We start from the raw sequence: 18907 nt of genomic DNA, 5'->3' as shown, positions 1-18907 counted from the left end.
TCTCTTAACTATCATATTATCATGATGGAAAACAGGTATATAGGGAAGTAAAAAAAGACATATATCCAGTTTGTAACTTTTCATAAGGGATTCATTTAAGGACAAATGGCTGCTATTATCTTCCTAAGAGATTTAGCATATCATGAGTCCTCTATTGTTGTTTGCACTGGTGTTGTAGCCATGTTGGTCCCAGGATATTAGAGAGATAAGGTGGGCAAGGTAATAGCTTTTAGTGGACCAGCTTCTGTTGGTGGAAACAAAAATAAAAGCTTGTCCCTTTCACTTACAGAAGTTTATTCAATAAAAAAATATTACCTTACCCACCTTTCCTCTCTGTCATGCTCAGAAATCAAGGTGTATACATAAAAAACAAGTAAAAACGTGTGTCAAGCAGCTACAACTTTCAGATGAGTAGGCTTTGACTAGTTCATTTTGAGATTCATGAGCACCAATTTAACTATACAGTGAAAGAAGAATACGTGAGTAAACAGTCATCCCATGTTACAATTCCTACCTTGTTAGTTTTGCACCATCTTTGCAGCTTGCCAAAGCTGAACAGATCTTTCCCTGTTCAGCACCAGACATGGACACTTTATATCTCTCCAAAAGAAAATTCCAGCCTTCAGCTGTTTTAGATCCAACAGAATACACAGTCTCCAGGACATCAGAAGGAACGTTACTAAATAATCAAGAATATAAGAAATAGAGTTTTATTCAGATTTGTGATGTAGGGTTTTTAATAGCTGAATTAAAGTCAATTAAATGGCTGAAAAAGCAAGCCCTGATCTTACAATGGACTATACTGACACAGTATCAGAGGGGTAGCTGTGTTAGTCTGGATCTGTAAAAAGCAACAGAGAGTCCTGTGGCACCTTTAAGACTAATAGATGTATTGGAGCATAAGCTTTCGTGGGTGAATGCCCATGCATCCGACGAAGTGGGCATTCACCCATGAAAGCTTATGCTCCAATGCATCTGTTAGTCTTAAAGGTGCCACAGGACTCTCTGTTGCTTTATACTGACACAGACCCTTCTCCTCTATGGAGTCCACTTGAAATCAATGGAATTTTGCATGGATGCAGGGGTCTTCACTTGTAGATCCCAATGCAGGATCAGGGCCAGAGTGGGTCAATTTTTTCAAAACAGGGACTATACTTTCCTTTATGTTTTTACAGCAATTTGCACATTGTGAGTGCTACTCGAAACAGATAATAAATAAAATACTACTATTATTAATAATAATAATAATAATAACGAAGTGGGAAGAAAATATCAAACAGCTAAAGAGTACTTAGCCAGAAAAGGATTTTATGCTACTGTAATATAATGCCCTGGATGAGATGTCAACAATGGGGAACTGAGCCCAGAACCTCTGGGTCTAAAACTGTGAGCTACTGCCTGAGCTAAGAAACTGTGGTCTGTAAGCTCAAAGGCAGTACAGACTCCTAGACCTGTGTATGGTCCAGCCAGTAGACAGGGACAGACAGGCACAATGAGTAAGCATGGGTTACATGACAATATGATGTATATAACACCTTTACTCTAGAACATAAGATTTTCTGTTACTGTTTCATTTCAGGAAACAACAGTTTCCTATTTAGTTTACAATAAATTGCTTTTTCTCCAAATCTTATGTTGGAGAACAACCTAAAAGTACGGTTAAAAAAAAAAAAAACTAAGCAAAAAAGAACATAAGGAAGAATACAAATTATTTACGTTAAATTTCCACCCGATTCCATCCACTTGCTGAAAAGCTCATTTGCCTTCTGGACACAGGGAGGATATTGCAGATCACACGCAAGCTCGAGGAGAGCAGAACGTAGCATTCTATCGGAGATGGAGCCCTCATCACTCCAGGTCTGCCTGTCAATCACCAGCTTAAAATGCTGCAGGATGTACCGCTGCAGAGAGAACATGGCACAGTTCATTTACAAGCAATGAAATCTGCCATCCTGAGCATATTCCAAAGTTCTAATAAAAGCAGTAAACTCTGCATTAAGAGCAGTGTTTCCATATTTCATAAGTGTATCAAAATATACATAATTATATTAACAGGTAACAGCTGTTCTAGTTACAAAGAAGGTGGTATCCATCTTTCCACTCTTCAGTGTCACCAAGAAGTGTCATCAAAACAAATACAGATTAAAGTTAATGAACAAATACATGCATAAAACTATATGGTTAGATTCTTAACAGTGAACCTTGAGGCTTTCTGTGACATCGGAAATATTTCTTCTCTCCATCATGCGATAGATCCCTGCCAGGTAACCCAGGCCTTGCAGAAGTACTATGTTACTGGATTCATGTTGGAGATATTGCGTCAGATCAAGAGCTCTATCCAGTGATAGCCTTCCTGCACTGAGAAAGAGGTTGTTTGGAATAAGTTAATGTCTTTCATCTGAAGTAGTGAGGTTCTTACCCACGAAAGCTTATGCTCCCAATACTTCTGTTCGTCTCAAAGGTGCCACAGGACCCTCTGTTGCTTTTTACAGATTCAGACTAACACGGCTACCCCTCTGATACTTGTCTTTCTAATGATATATTAAGGGAAGGAAAAGAGTGGCAATGTTATTAGTAGTATTTGTTGCCTAAAGAGCAACACAGATGTATAGAGTACTTTACAAAGCACACACAGGTGTATTCCTGCCACAAGAACCTTAGGATCTAAGGGCTACATTGTGCTCATTGCAACTGTATGTGCTGGATCCTTGTCTGCGGGTTGTTTACCTGGATGGAGCCAGGCATGGGGGGAGAGAGACCAAGTAGTGTTTGGACCCGGGAGAGGAGGGCACTGCCCTTCCAGCTGACTGGAAGAGTGGGGAGTATCTACACCCGTGCAACAGTGGAAGCTGTCTTTCACATGGGTTGGGCTAGCAGCACTCACCCTCCCACCCGTGGGATCTGAAAAGAACAGAGTTTCCTCATGACCTGCTGTGGGAATTATGCTAGTCGCCCTATTTCCTTGGGGGCTGGGAAGGAATTTTTCTCTCATTGCCAGAATGGCCAGGGTGGGAAGGGAGTGGGCAGGGTTTTCTTTTCCCGCAGTGGGTCTGGGACCCGGTGGGGTGGGGCAGGAGGTTAGGTTATGATGTAGGAACATAGTACGTAAAACTTGTGGCAGACGTCCAGTGCAGGCACTCGTTATGGAAGGATACAGTCATTGGATAAAGTGGATTGGAAAAGGATTTAAAAGAAAGCATCCCTTAAGGAAGCCGAGGAAGGGAAATTTGCAGCTCCTATGTCTGGTATGGTGAGGAGCCAACCACCCTCCTTTTCTAGCCTTAATCCTCATACGAGGGGAACGTGGCAGGGTCCCAGCAGCAAGATAGCTGGGACCAGGTTGGAAATTACGTGGGAGTGATTAAAGAGAGAATGATGACCTGCACTGTACAATGTATTGCCAGGTACTCCCAGACATTTTAAGTGAATAAAGTTGCGGCCTCATTGAGCCACATCCATTGCCCCTTGCTCTTCTTCCAGCGTGGTATGACTAATGCTTATGCAAGGGCATGAAGAATGAATATGCCAGAAGCCTCCCTTGCCTTGCACATCCCGCCATTCTTTGCTGCAATCCCTGAGGGCAAAGGAGCGTGGGACTACTCCTTCAGGGCACCTACTGGGATGCAAATCACTTCAGTGCAAGCAGGGAGGAGACAGAACCTCCTTGTACATCTGTTAACAGTATCCCCATTCCCAATGTTCCTTTCAGGGCTCCTTTCCCCATTTTATATCAGCTAAATTAATGTCACCATGCATGACAGCCAAAGGGAAAGTCTTTTAGAAGGAGGTGGGAGGGAGAGTGGGAGACAGAGAAAGAAATTTGCACAGATCTCACTTGAAAAAGAAGACAACAGTGCTGCTCTGTGTGGAGACATCCCCAACCTGTAGATGTGTGCCTTGTTAAATATCTAACTATTTTGTGCAATCAAAGGCAAGGATTGAGCTATATTAATAACAATCAGAGGGTGGGTGATGAAGAAATTTAACTCAGAGAAGACAAATCCATCTGAGAGGAATTCAACTTGCAGGGAGGGAGATCCTTAAAATATCTGGCCCTTGAGGTCATAGTCAAAGTCCTGACAGCTGCAAATTGTGCCATAAGAATTTTTTTTTTAAGAACAATTATTACCTGACTAGCTGAAATGCATTGTGGATCAGATTGGCTCGGTCCTTGTAGCTGAAGAGCGTGTGGTTCTGATTCAACAGTTTGATTGTGTCCCATCCATTCCCTTCGTAGTGCACAATGTAATAGCCATTCATGTCCACATTGAATTTTACCCAATTGACATCTTCTTCCAGTTCTATGGTATCTGAGAGCAGAAAAAGTTACTGAAACAATTAAACATTCTTAGTGACATTCTCTAATGTGACCAAAAATACTTCCAGGATATCTAAACTTCAGAAAGGTGATCTGAAATCCATGGAAAGATTGCATGGTATTAATCCTCAAGCCCTTTTATTAGTCATAATTAATAAGTAACTGTCCAGATCATAAACATAGTTGAGCCAATTAAATCTTAAAGCCAGACATTTTTAGTGTACGGTCATAGGTTATGTTTCTTGTTTCACAAATGTTTTCTATAATTTTTAATAGCAAATTTTAGCCAATTAAGTCTCTATTCTTGGAGACAGATGTAGATCCTTGCATTTCACCATGAATTCAGATTCCTGTATTGCTAGAGAGGTTGTACTAGTTAACAAGTTTTCAGGTCCTGAGTGCTTCATTGATAGTAACTCATATGAAGAAATAAAGCAGAAAATAAAAATGTAGCTCCATGTTGATTAGTAAGTGGGATTGGTGGGAAATATTACACCTGTCTGGTTCTTCAATGCCTTTGATTATTCTAAGTGCCTGTGACAGAGTGTAGGGTGCAAGCAGGTGAGCCTGCACTCTGATCACTCTGATATTAATTAGTTCCCCTAGAGAAAGCTGATGGTGTAATCAGTCAATCAGGCTGGCTGGTGGAACCAATTACCCCAGGAGCCCAGGATTGATAAGAAAAGGCACAGGAAGGAATTGCAAGGGTGAGAGGGAGAAACGGGGTTAGCCGAGCTTAGCCACACAGAGGTTCAAAGTCAGAAGACCTCTATTCCCATCAGACGCTGGTGGGAGGGCCAAAAGCTAGGTCAACATTTTAAACAGAATGTTGTATAGGGATTCTTGTGAAAAGGGCAGAGGGAACTTAAAATAAAAGGACAGGGTGAAGGCAGTTTCTGCAGGGAGAAGGCAGGAGAGGAGCCACACCTGAGGACAATGCCAACTTGCAGCATTTCTCCAAAGTGAAGTATTTACAACATTTAAACTGAACATATATCCGTAGTTCCTAGCCCTCATCTATTTAAAATGTACTAATTGATGTGCCTTTGGTAAAGGTGCAATCAAACCATCATACAAAGTGGCCTGTCCAGATCTCCAGCTCTTGCGCAAAAGCCTGTGGGATGTGGCTCATGGGAAGTAAGTCTCTAAGAAATTCCCTCATGCATATTTCCCCATATCCTTACATGAGGAGGTGAGATTTGTGGAAATCTGCCCTTAAGGTGGATTGGCTGGAAGCCAAGTTCACACTCATGGAAACCCTTACACTCTGCAGCAGCTCTGGCCCCCAATCCTGATCACTTTTTTGGAGCCACAACATCAAGGAATTCAACTTTCAGTCAGGTGCTGTCCTTAAAGGGGAATTTCCATTGGGGAGATGGCACCACAGAGAAGATTTACCAGATCATCAAGATCTTGTATAACGGGACCTAGAAATTCTCACAAACTGCACTATTGTGGTGGTAATTTTGTATCCTTGGGCACTTTTGATGTTTTAAAATAACTGTAAGCACATCTGTTTTGAATTCTGTTTAGTAGACTAGAAGGTTTGGAAATTTTAAGATCTTCATTCAGAGGGATAGCCGTGCTAGTCTGAATCTGTAAAATGCAACAGAGAGTCCTGTGGCACATTTAAGACTAACAGATGTATCGGAGCATAAGCTTTCGTGGGTATTTCCATTACATGTGTCTGACAAAGTGGGTATTCACCCACGAAAGCTTATGCTCCAATACATCTGTTAGTGTTAAAGGTGCCACAGGACTCTCTGTTGCTTTTTAAAGATCTTCATTGTTGCTTAAAAAAAAAAAATCTTAAAATGATGCCTGTTCTAAAATGGTGGCTATGAAGGAACCTTGCAGTTTTCCCACCTGATCTACCACAATTTTCAGTTAACAAAAATGTAGGCAACCATCCCAGTGCTCTCCAGTTCCCTATATTAATTCTTATGCTGTGGGTTTTCTGTGCTCTGTGCCCCAATTGCCTTCAATGGAAGTTCTGCTTCATTAAAGAATGGAGAATTTGGCCCTTTCATAGTAAATAATTATGACAAGACCTTTTCCAAAGGGAAAAATAAGTTTTAAAATGTCTAAAAGAGGCTTTACAGAAAAGCAGACACAATCACCTTTTTAATCTTCATATTAAAGATTTTCTAGCAATGTGAAAATGCAAGCAACTGCTATTAACTGGGATCCACTCTCCAGGAAGGTCCTGTATTTGTAACTATGCTGGGATCAGGGATTCTTTTTTAAATGAGAATTAAGGGACTACAGTATAAGCAGGAGCCGTATTAAGAAAGTATGTCTACAACACAAAACAGGACATTGACAAGTCAATCTATACCTGAGTGATTCTTCAGTAAATGTCTTCCAATAGTTTTGGAGTGGCTTGTGATGTATGTCAAGGGAACATGCCAGAGGAAGCTAAAAAGGAGAAGAGAACAGTAAAATGACACCAAAATGTCAATAGGGATTCAAATATGTAAATCAAATTCTACAAGCATCATCAGCATGTGCCTGCACTTACCCAATCTGCATTGAGGCCCATTGAGGATCATGTGGGAAAATGCCTTTCAAGAAGCGTTCCTGTCTTATTTTAATTCTCTTCTGATTTTGTTCGACAATAATCAATGGAATTCCTTTCTGGAGTGTCCACGTGTTCATTATCTCTGTGATATCAAAACGTTCATCAACATAATAGATATGCTGAAAAAAGTGCAAAACAGAAAGTTATTTACCCCAACATGACCTGTCACTTTTCAGATATTATCAAATACTACTCTGAAGTCCAAAAAGATCTTAGTCATTTGTTTTAAAATTACAGGCACATCCACAAAATACCTTAAGGAAAAAAGGACAAATATTTTAGCAATCTTCAGAAAAATATGTATTTAATTTCAAGATAAATATAGTGAGACTGATTCTCCTCTCTGTTACACAGGTGTACATCAGGAGTGACGCCTTCAATCTAAAACCAGTGTAAGCAAGGGGTTCATTCATTGCATCCTTATCACGAGGCTCTTTGATGGCCCATTGAAAAGGCAGAACAAATGTCTCTACCCAAGAAGCAATTGTACTAGAGATCAACCTGGGATAGACTGGGTCTCCAATGCTGCCAAGATGACAACTGGTTCTGTAGGCATAACAGAACAGTGCTAGGTCAGGTTGAACACTCTGTTCTTCTAATTATACCCAAGCTTTATGCCTAACAGTGGAACAGCTGTTGGACCAGGTTCATCAGTACACTTCAGTTGCATTGTACCGCAAAGGTGATGCAAAACAGCTGTAAACCTGGATTAATTGGCCAAAGGAGCAGAGTAGCCACAGTGTATCAGTGAATCTGACCTAATACATGTTAAAAACTGAGAACCACATTGTCTGCCCTTCAGGGCTGGTGGCCCAGGGCCGCTGCAGGTGCCACTAAGTTTCACATGAATCTTGAAGAGGGACACCCCGACCTCTAGAGCAGGTACACTGCACTTATGTGGCTGCCCAACGACATCCCCTGCTCAAAAGCAGATTTACTCCATCGGGGATGATGTTGAGGACACACCGAGAATGCAAAGTCTACTCTTGATTTGAGCAAAGATGTGCTTCACCCACTCACAAGAAAAACTGGAGTGAAAGGTACAAATAGCAAATCCCCTGTACTTATACCCAAAGGTAATTGACTCAGTCAAGATACTTTAAAAAAAACAAAACAAAAAAAAAAACTCTAAATAAAAATGGTGAAAAGTATATTAGAATTTTTTTTTGCATTTGTAATCATCTGAAATGCTATCAGTAACACAAGTAAGGGCACTTTTTTCATGTGTGCGCACGCATATGCACTCTGATCTGATAGTTTCTTTTTAAGTTGTTGATATTTTCTAGCCTGCTTTCACAAGTGATCACAGCCACGTCAGGCTGTAAAATGATGGTCTATTACACTCACATTCCAAAGCCCTGGCTAAAGTCATTTGATGTGACGATATTTGACAGTGGAGCTTAGTGGGTCCTTTTAAATTGATTAGAAAGCCTTGTTGCCCTTCTGCAGTCTCATCCTTGTCTTTATTTCTTTGCCACTGCTGTTTTCCTTTTTTTCCTGACAAATTTAAGTATCTGCAGTTGTTTATTTAGTCAATTTTTTTTCTCACAGAGATTGCCTCATGAAACACACATCCTATTTTTATAAGGGACCCAAGTGAAAAGCAGATATACAATCTTACTCCATCCTACTTCAGTACAACTACAATGTCAGTGAAGTGGACGCTGAAGTATCTGCTCAAGACAGATCTACATTAATGATTAAATTACAAGGATGCAACTGATTAGTTCTTTCTGTACTAGTCTAATAAAGAGAAAGCAGATAGCAATATGTACTCACTGCATTCTTAGCCACCTGACTTTTGCTGTAACAAAATTTACCAGAAGTAAAGTCCTCTTCTGAACATGTCTGTAAAAATACACATTTTTAAAACAGGATTAGCAAGTCATACTGAAAATACCATTTACTATAGTCCTGATTTCTTATTTCAATGTTAGCAATTGTTATCCAGCAAGAAAAAAATCTCAGCCAGTTACCAATGCTTAAAAGTCAGTTATCCCTGAAGAAACATTCTAAAGCCTTTAGTAATACTTTGAGTCAAATTATCAAAACCTTCTGGTGAAATTGCCCCTGAAAAACATGAAATATGCCTCTCAAGTCATTTTCTGGTACAATCTGTCACATCCAGAATTTGCCCTTTGTACAACTGCTGTTTAGATCAGTAAATCACCCTTTAAACTTGGTCCCACTCAAGTATTCACCCAACCACCAGCAACAGTCCCACCTGTGCAATTTTGATTTCTTTGATCTCTTGCCTAGAACTGTAGACACTATAACTCAGTGTTCAGACTGCCCATTTCCAGCTGCCTAGTCCTGATGTTAAGTAGCAGGCTGATTCCAATAAATTTTTATGACTAAAGCTTCTTGATGTGAATAAACTTGACATTGCTTATAATCATATCTTTTAAAAAATGTTTAGAAGTTACTGACTTGGTTTTTGGATGTAATCTTTACAGACTTCACATATTTTATAGTAGACCATAACCAGTTTGCTTCCTCTTTTTTCTTTTTTTAAATATGACCTGGGTGTGTTGTACAGCCCCTCAGGCTCAGAGTTCTCCTTGGGCCCAGTGTTCTTCTGTTTGTACTGCACATGTCCTCACTTGTTTTCTACTTTCCATTAAGTGACTCACTACTTGGCTAATAATACTCAACTCTATTATATAGAATCATAGAATATCAGGGTTAAAAGGGACCTCAAGAGGTCATCTAGTCCAACCCCCTGCTCAAAGCAGGACCAATCCCCAGACAGATTTTTACCCCAGTTCCCTAAATGGCCCCCTCAAGGATTGAACTCACAACCCTGGATTTAGTAGGCCAATGCTCAAACCACTGAGCCATTCCTCCCCCCCATCTGAGATGCTGACTTTTCCTGGTTTGTATGAATGTTGTTAGTTAGGTTGCAGAATGGAATATTGGGTAATTTTTTCTCCTTGAACTTGGTATATCCAATAGATGATACTTCATTGTTGGGTAACCTTGTCTATGGGTTTGACCCCAGCCAAATACTTTGTTTGATGCACTTCCCATTAATGATTAGACTGTGAAAAAGCTGGGCTTTCATTGTGAAATTGAGAGAACAAATAGATCCACGACATTGTACATGTAACCATGCAAACAGAAGCATTAGGAATAAAAAACTTCATTAAAGTCAATGGAATTATACCAGGGATTGATCTGGCCACTGGACTAGATCCTTATCTAGTCAATATGGGCATAGCCCCACTGGCTTTGATGAAGTTATGCTCATTTACGCAGTTGAAGAACATGCCCATTATCTTTTTGTCATCGGAAAAAGTGTACAAGATATGACCTTTATTCTATCAAATGGATTATTATGCTAAGGTTGCTATTACCTTTGACACCTAAAGTCTTATGATCATTCCAACAAAGACACATCATAAACTCAGCTGATGAACTGCCCTGCAGTAATCGTTTGTACCCATTGCTAATTCCTCCACATTTGAAATCATTCCTTGCACAATAGTAGTTCCTATTGTATCAAATGATGTATGGAGTTTATTATTGCTCTACTAGTCTTTAGGGCATCACCTCAACTCAGCTGAATCTATTTAATGAATTTTTTTGCTCCTAATATTACAGTTCACATTGTTACATATACAGTGAAATGTGTTTATTTGTTCTCCCAACTCCATACTTACAACCTAATCCCTCAAGGCGCTGACTTTGACAGGAATTAGTCGCAATCAATATGCCCTTCCATTCTGCAGCTCTCTTCTCTCTGAGTTTCTGCCAACATGCCTCTCAAATTTTAAATCTATTTGTATTTTGTAAACATTTTCTCTAAGTCTCTTAAAGATTTAAAAAAGCCCATTTATAATGACTGACTTTCTGAACAGCTTCACATTGAGACTGAGTGCAAGAAAGTCACTGGGGTGTGAAATTCACTCCGATGCACAAAGACAGCACAAGAGCTACACACTATTTGTGTCCTCAAAACAAGGCTTAAATGGGATTTAAACTGCACATAGACCTTGTGCTAGCTGTCTGCATGGGGGTAAGTTTCATCCCAGATGCATATGTATAGGTGTGTGCTTTATGTTATCTAAAATAAAAGAAGGGAACTTACATTAGCCAAGCTGGTCCAGAGATCATTATTCTTTGCATTACTATAACTGTGTTTCTTTAAGTAATGAATTATTCCATTCTGGAACACCTCTTCAGTCAGAAAGTTCCGCAGCATGTGCAGAATGCAAGCCCCCTGCAGATGATTTGACACAGTTGAATCAGCATATAAATTCCAGCTGCCTTGAAATAGCTATAACTATGTTATACAACAATGCAAAATTGTTAACACATGGAGAATTTTGAGAACATAAAAGGTGAAAAGTCACCAAGATGAAAGGCCACAAGTTATTTCAAGATGATGGCTGCTGACTGTAACTAAAGCACAGAGGGTGCAATGAGAATAGGAGTTGTAGAAAGCCCCAAACACCACAGAAGCACTATGGTTCTGATGGGTGGAAGGACAGCTAAAGAGAAGGTATGCAAGGGGGATGCTGCATCACCTGTGTATGGAAGAAATGGACCTGGCACTAGATCCTCCGAACCCAGTGTTTAGGGGAGTTTTTGAGGCAGGTGAGGAAAGAGGTGCAAACTTGATCAGTGGATCTGTATTTAGGTGGAACTAGTGACCACAAACCCACATGCAGCAGGTGCATAAGGGACTATGACTATGACCATTATTCTAACCCAGATGCTAAAGTAAGTAGCTACAGATCTGCCTTTGCCTCACGCATGGGCTTGAAAGGTGGATTTTGTCCTTCCTCAGCTCCCATATAGCTCCCTGCAGAAAATAATTTCCCCTCAGGGTTAAATTTAGTGCTGATTTATGCCACATTCAACTCCATGGACTTCACTGGGATTGGATGGAGTGTAAATCAGCACAGAATGTGACTCCCGAAGTAATATCTGACTGGACTTAGTCTCCCTGGCCAATAAAGCGGCACGAGTTGTAACCTCAGATGAAATTATGCATCCTGCCTGAAATAAAATGCTTTTGGTGATCAGTCAAAAGGAGTTTAACTAGCGTGAGAAAAAAAAGGAGAAAGACAAACCTGATGAAAGGCTGAGCAACAATCTAAGCAGAGATAAAAATAAATACACTTGCCAATTCAAAATTATACTTAAAATTCACATTGTATTTACATTATGTCTACTCATCACACAAAATTGGAGCCTTGTAAATGTAAAAGATTGGTAACTTCAAAGCATGGGTCGTTGTGTTAGACAGTGGAAATTCACAGACTCTGTTTGCATTTAATCAACAAAGGAAGAGCCCATGCAGTGAATGAATACACCTGCCAGACTGCCTTCCATGGAAAGACACTATAAGAATGGATCCAGGGATTGATTCTGTATCTCTGAACTGTTTTGGATTCTGACAGGGTGGAATACTGAACAAGTGGGCAGAGATCTTCAGAATTACTCTGGGTAACCCTGAGGAACTTTTGGAAACCTAGCAGATTACTACAACTCTGTTATCATTTTGGATTTACAAATTTTGACTCACCTGTTAATGTATTTTACCTACTTTAACCTCTCAATAATTCTAATTTCTTTTTCTTAGCTAATAAATCTTTAGTTAGTTTACTAGAGAAATTAGCTGCCAGTGTTGTTTTTGGTATAAAATCGAGAGTATCCATTGACTGATCCTTTGGGATTGGGAGTAACTTAATGTGAGGTGATTTTTGGTTTTAATAACCTTTCATCACAAAGTCTAGTTTGTCTGGGTGGCAAGATGCACTGGAGAACCTAAAGGGGCTGTTTGGGACTCCATGGTGAGTTTAATACAATAATCCAGGAGTGCACATTTGTTACTGGCTTGATGAAATCTAATTACAGACTATGCTGCCAGTTTGGGGTGTCTGCCCTGTTTTCTGACAGTCTGACCTGAACCTCACACTCATAGCTGTGAGCTACTTCAGAGAGCGTGACAGAGAGATTTTGTTCTTTAATGTAAAAGAAATCTAACAATGTAACAGGACGTTAAAGAATTCAAGCTGAAATTTGATCTTCAAGCTTCCTATTTTGCCTTCGCTTTACCCACATATATTCCCTTCTGGCCCCAAACGTTTAAAATATTTTATGGTGATTTTTACAGACAGCCAACAGGAAATGTCCTTCATTAAGATGCTGTGGGGAAGCGTAACAGGGTACGCTGAGTCAGGAGCTGCTGCTAGCTCTGTTCCCTTCCCCAGGAGCAAGTTGGGGAGCTGGCTGGGAGAGTGTAAATATATGTAAATAGCACTATAGGTGGTGGCCTGCTGTGGTGTGGTGAAGGCCTGAAAGGACTCACAAGGGGACCACCCCTTGACAGGAAGACATTAACTATATAATCTTGTAAATTGTTCAAACAGCTGTCCCATGTAAGGTTACTATTTTATTAGCTAATTATTTTAGTTTCTTTCACAGTAGACAGATCATAAATTATAACCATTTAGAATAATTTGGCCAAGCATATAACTGTATTATGACAACTAAATGCAGACCAACTATAACACTCTGGTGTGAGAAAGTGATAGATTTTAGAGCATTTGGAACTAAAATGTCACCACTCATTTTTTCCCTAAGTATCAGCACTTTTTCTCTCCAAGCTGTAACTTACACATAGACAACGAGATTAAATAAACAAAGTACTTTAGTTATTTTGACTGTTATAAGATGATTTAATTAAGAATTTATAGAACAGATGAGAAACTACAGATGGAAATTCCATATTCACTAAGAGAAATGGAGAGAAATGCTGAATTCTTTCTCTCTATAAACTTTAGAGCACAATCCTGCAATGTGCAACTCTCTTTGAATTACAAAGCACTGCATACCCCAGTTACCAGTGGAGTCATTGGGCGCTAAAGGCAAGATTGAGTCTTTATGGCTCAGTCCTTTACTCAACAAAGTGATCAGACATTTTGACATTTGTTACAATGGAATAATACGAGGCTATTAAAGTGCTTTTAGTCAAAAAATTAATAAGGGTGTGATCTTGCAAGGTGCTGCCATTCTTCCGGTGTCAGTGGAAGGTGAGGGTGCTTAGCATCATTCTGGAGGGCCGTACACGATTTAGTTTAATCCTAAATCCTGCCCCCCATACACACACGTTTTGTTCTTTTATAAAGGCAAGTTGTTAATATTATTTTAATGCCAAGTTTCCTGTCTATGCTGCCCGTAACGTTATAAACCAGTCATACAACTCAAAACAATTGCCATTACATATGAATATGAAGCAGATTTACCTTGTCATATGACACAGTATCAAACATTTCCTTGATCTGTGTTGGGTTTTCTGCTTTTGAAGATATGGGGCGGGATGAGTTCATAGAGTCTCTTCCCATTGCTGCAAAGCAGGTACCTAACAAATAATCATTCTGGAAGAGTAAAAAGATGGTAATTGTGTATTCACTTCAGGAAAACCATCTTGAATTATAAATGAAACAGGCTACAATTTACCATACATACCACTTGCAACTCTGGGTATGTGGCATCAACAGATATAAATTCCATGTATCGAGCAAACCCTTCATTCAGCCAAATGTCATTCCACCATTCCATGGTAACAAGATTACCGAACCACTAAAAATAGATTAAAATATATTTTCAGAAACAGATAAAGAAGATATAAAGGAATTAAGACAAATGGTTCATCAAGAAATAAAATATTCATTACTGGCTCCCAGACAGAGAGGAAGGATAAAGAACTTTTTCCAACTAAATCAATAACATTACTTCGGCAGTGAGTGTTTTAAAAGATGGAGGTATGTCTGATTTCCAAATAATAGTGAAACATCTCTTCTCAGTCACAAAAAGTTGATAAGTACATTAACAATAAATCTATCGACAAGGCCAAATTCTGGCAAGCGCTGTGCCATGTCCGGTATCCCAACCCTAGTCTTCCCCTGGGACAGGATCTGGAATTGGGCCATTTCTTATTACCTAAAACAATGATCCTACCACTCAGGAAATCACTCTAGGCATTCAGAAAGCTATGCAATCAGTTAGCAGCGAAAATCATTCTCTAACATGTGGCAATAAAATGGATGAGTGCAGTGCTTATCATTACTGTGTGTTGTTCATTTATCACACCAAATTCTTAATCATCAATTTCTTTTTATTTAAATAAATAATAAGGGGAGTATATTGAATATGGTATACTATTAGGAAAGCCATTAGAGGACAAGTACTTGAATCTTTTTTTGAACATAAATGAATGTCACCGGCATTCATCTTTAGAATGTTTCACTGGTTTTATAAAAAAGTGTTCGTTAAGGCCAAACCCTGCTTTCCTTACTAGCATGAGTAGTTGGTTTAAAGTCAGTGGGACCACCCTCAGGACTCAGGGGAGTAAGATTTGACCCAGAGTTTAGAAATACAGTAAATAAGATATTTAGTAAAGTAGCTTATGAGATATATAGATATTTTCAATATGCTAGCTCAAGGGTCGGCAACCTTTCGGAAGTGGTGTGCCGAGTCTTCATTTATTCACCCTAATTTAAAGTTTCACATGCCAGTAATACATTTTAATGTTTTTAGAAAGTCTCTTTCTGTAAGTCTATAATATATAACTAAACTATTGTTGTATGTAAAGTAAATAAGGTTTTTAAAATATTTAAGAAGCTTCATTTAAAATTAAATTAAAATGCAGAGCCCCCCGGACCAGTGGCAAGGACCCGGGCAGTGTGAGTGTCACTGAAAATCAGTTCGCGTGCCACCTTTGGCACCTGTGCCATAGGTTGCCTACGCCTGTGCTAGCTCAAACAAATAGTTAATTTCTATATCTGCTATAGAAATTAACAATTGGAAATCTACACTAGTCCTTAATAAATCAAAACCAGACTAATTTATGAATCAATAGAAAAACAGTTTTTAATGTCAATGCTTTGCCATACTGTCATCAATTAATCTGAAGCCTCTTGATGAATCATGGTATTAATTCCTTAAAATGCAGTTCTACTCTGTAAAGTTCAAATTCAAAAATGGCAACTTCTTACTCAATATACATGCTCCTTGTGTTCAGAATCTTAGTTGTTTACTAAAGTGGCAAATATAAGGGTTTACACTTTTGACACCTATCAGTATTGCAGAGCCAATATAGCTAAGAACTGAATTCTCTTCACTGATGTACATTATCATTTCAGAGAGGAAAAATGTCTGTGTGGTTATATAACAAACTGATGATTCAAGAGATCTAGCTTCAATTCCCACCTCTGCGACTGACTTTTTATGTGATCTTGGGCAAGCAACTTTAAGCACCGAACATCCAAATTTCACAATAACTTCAAACAGAGTGTGGGTGCTGAGTGCTTCTGAAAGTCAGGCACTTAACTTCTGTGTACCTCTGTACCCCACTTGTTAAGAGAAAAAAGAAGCGATAAAACTTCCCCTATCTTATAAGGGTTCTGTGTGAATAGTTTAATGTTTGTAAAATGCCTAGATGCTTTAGTGATGGGGGCCATTTTATGACTGGCACACTAGAGACAATGTACATGGAATCCATAATGCCGTTTTTACAGAGCCAATTTTCAGAGCAGAAATACTTAAAAACAAAAATGCTGTTTTGATTAATATCTATAACATAGATCCTTCCTTGTCCTGATGGACATGCACAATAGACTATCCAAACTAGACTACCTGATGAGCAAGTTCATGTCCTATCACCATGGTAACCCAAAGTTTGTCAGAAGCTGAAGAAGTCTCAGGATCATAAAGCAGAGAAGTCTCTCTGTATGTGGTCAGGCCCCAGTTCTCCATGGCTCCTGACTGAAAGTCAGGGACAGCAACAAGATCTGAAAAGCAGTTGAACTTAATATACATTGATATATGGGACATTTGAATCATTGCTCAAGTCTAGTAGAGGAAATACTAAATGAAAATGTCTCCACTATTGGTTTGATTCAGGTCCCGCTGAAACTGGTGGGAGTCTTCTATTGACTTCAATGGGAGTTGATCAGGCCATATGTGAAAAGGTAACACGACAACCACATACTTAAATCTCTTCCAGCTACCAGAAATGCTTTGATGGTCTATAGTTTTCAACAGCTACAGGAACTAACTTTCACATACAGAGGAAGTACTTCTTTACAGTGCCTCCTGCCACCAAAAATGATCAAAAGTGAAGTATCTTCCTGGTATTGTATAATTTCTCTAGTGTTATCAAAAAATAAATGCTGCCAAGAGAAGCAAGACTTGCTCAAAGAGACTATTCTGTAATTGATAATCTTTCCAAGAGCATGGTAAAAAGAGGATTTGGCCACTGTAAAGTAACTACTTCTGTTTATCACTTTAAAAAAAATGGATTTCTTAATTTACCAAACCAAATATCTAGATTAATAATTAGGCAAAACATCCTAAACCATCCCCCCCAAGGATCCTCATAATTGTTTAGCCCTAAGAATACCATTTGCAATCACTTCCCAAATTTATATATCTCTGGTTCAGATATATAAATTAATAAAATAAAATAAATATACAAAAGCTAGGGAAATTTTGGAACTAACAGGATGCAGGTTATACATCACTGCTCGAATATTTTACTTTTGCTGTATGCCTTCCCTCATTTTTCTGTATGTTTATTTCGATTGCAAGATCTTCATGGCAGGGATCTCATTTTCATACTTTTTAAGCAAAGCACGTATACAGGCTATATGTGACATAACACACTCATGTATTCACACCCTACTCACTATTGTAAAATCTTTGTACACATACCTTGTAAGGTACCATTTGAAAACTCATAATTTGGTGGTCAGTATGGTCCTGATAAAATATGTGTGGCGACATTGTTTGTGAAGTTATGAGATTCTCCTATATGATGTTATTAACATGTTCCAAACCTGACAGCCCTGCCCAAACATAAGCTGGCAAACAGGTTTGTTCTAAACAAAGGTAAGCATGCTCTGCTTCTTTACTGCTTAAATGCAAGTTAGAATAATCACATAAGAAGGGAAGACAAAGTTCATACAGGTGAAAAAAACAGCAGGGAATATTTTTCCACATATACTTTTTGGCTCCTGGTTCTCAGCTGGAAAGGTTTTTAAGAGAAGAACTGAAACTATAAAAGGAGGAACAAATACTCGAAGGCACCTCTCTCTCTCTCTCTCTCTCTCTCCCTGCCTACCGCATTCACTGTACTTGAAGAGACAAAGGAAGCAGGTGTTGGACTCCAGGGGAGGGGTCGTGACCTACAGAAGTTGGTCAGCAAGACTGCTGAAAGTATGTGGTGAGAAAATTTTGCTTTAATATAATTTGTTAAGTTAGGCATTAATAAGCGTTCTATCGTTATTTTTCTTGTAACCATGTCTAATTTTTATGCCTCATTACTTGTATACACTTAACATCCCTCTCTTCGTAGCTAATACACTTGCTTTATTGTTTTATCTGATCCAAGGTGTTCAAGTTGACATGTCTGAGTAACTCCATTTAGGACAACAAGTTGTGCACATATTATTTCCTTAAAGGAATAATGGACTCAGTATATTTGCACTGTCCAGAAGAGGGCTGGGAAGTATGGGATATATGTCCCGCGGGGGAAAACCAAGACTGGGCATGTATTGGGTTCACCCTGTGGTAAACTAAGGCTGGTAATAGCCAAGGTGTGGCTGGCTGGCTGCAGCACTCACATAGACATACTGGGAGTGACTTACATGCTGGAGTCCGTTTGTGAGCAGCAAGGCATTGTAAAGGACACCCTAGGTTACAGAGCAGAAGTGACACAGCTATTCATTATTCTGGATTGTACCCTGCTACGCCACACTTTCTAAATAAAAAGTAACAATAAATAAATAATAATGGGCTCAAATTTACTTACCATCTTACAACCTCCTGTTTTATTGAACATTAGGCATAGGTTTCAGCAAATTACCTTGTTTTGGGAGAGGGTAATAGATACCAAAATAGTGCTCATAGAATTCCAATATCTTTATGGCAGCTTCCAGTGCATAATGAGCTTGATTCAGTTTCTCTGGAGTGACATATACTGACACCTGTTGAAT

The 18907-nt window shown here is 39.1% G+C and overlaps 1 protein-coding gene across 2 annotated transcripts in view; it reads right to left on the bottom strand.

Annotated features, from left to right (window-relative positions):
• LOC117878885 (endoplasmic reticulum aminopeptidase 2-like) overlaps positions 1 to 18907 on the bottom strand; it is a 34792-nt gene that overhangs the window by 6394 nt on the left and 9491 nt on the right. For both annotated transcript variants that reach the window (XM_034773545.1, XM_034773544.1), the window contains exons 5-16: positions 18778 to 18898; positions 16548 to 16702; positions 14379 to 14492; positions 14156 to 14287; positions 10990 to 11121; positions 8679 to 8747; positions 6840 to 7018; positions 6657 to 6736; positions 4130 to 4310; positions 2202 to 2358; positions 1717 to 1901; positions 515 to 679 (exon numbers count right to left, since the gene is read on the bottom strand). In XM_034773545.1, the coding sequence (XP_034629436.1) occupies positions 515 to 679; positions 1717 to 1901; positions 2202 to 2358; positions 4130 to 4310; positions 6657 to 6736; positions 6840 to 7018; positions 8679 to 8747; positions 10990 to 11121; positions 14156 to 14287; positions 14379 to 14492; positions 16548 to 16702; positions 18778 to 18898 (1670 nt within the window). The remainder of the gene's footprint in view (positions 1 to 514; positions 680 to 1716; positions 1902 to 2201; positions 2359 to 4129; positions 4311 to 6656; positions 6737 to 6839; positions 7019 to 8678; positions 8748 to 10989; positions 11122 to 14155; positions 14288 to 14378; positions 14493 to 16547; positions 16703 to 18777; positions 18899 to 18907) is intronic.

The sequence above is a fragment of the Trachemys scripta genome, chromosome 6 (assembly GCF_013100865.1).
Source record: "Trachemys scripta elegans isolate TJP31775 chromosome 6, CAS_Tse_1.0, whole genome shotgun sequence".
Taxonomy (NCBI): domain Eukaryota; kingdom Metazoa; phylum Chordata; order Testudines; family Emydidae; genus Trachemys; species Trachemys scripta.
This window is presented reverse-complemented; position numbering and strand designations above follow the sequence as displayed.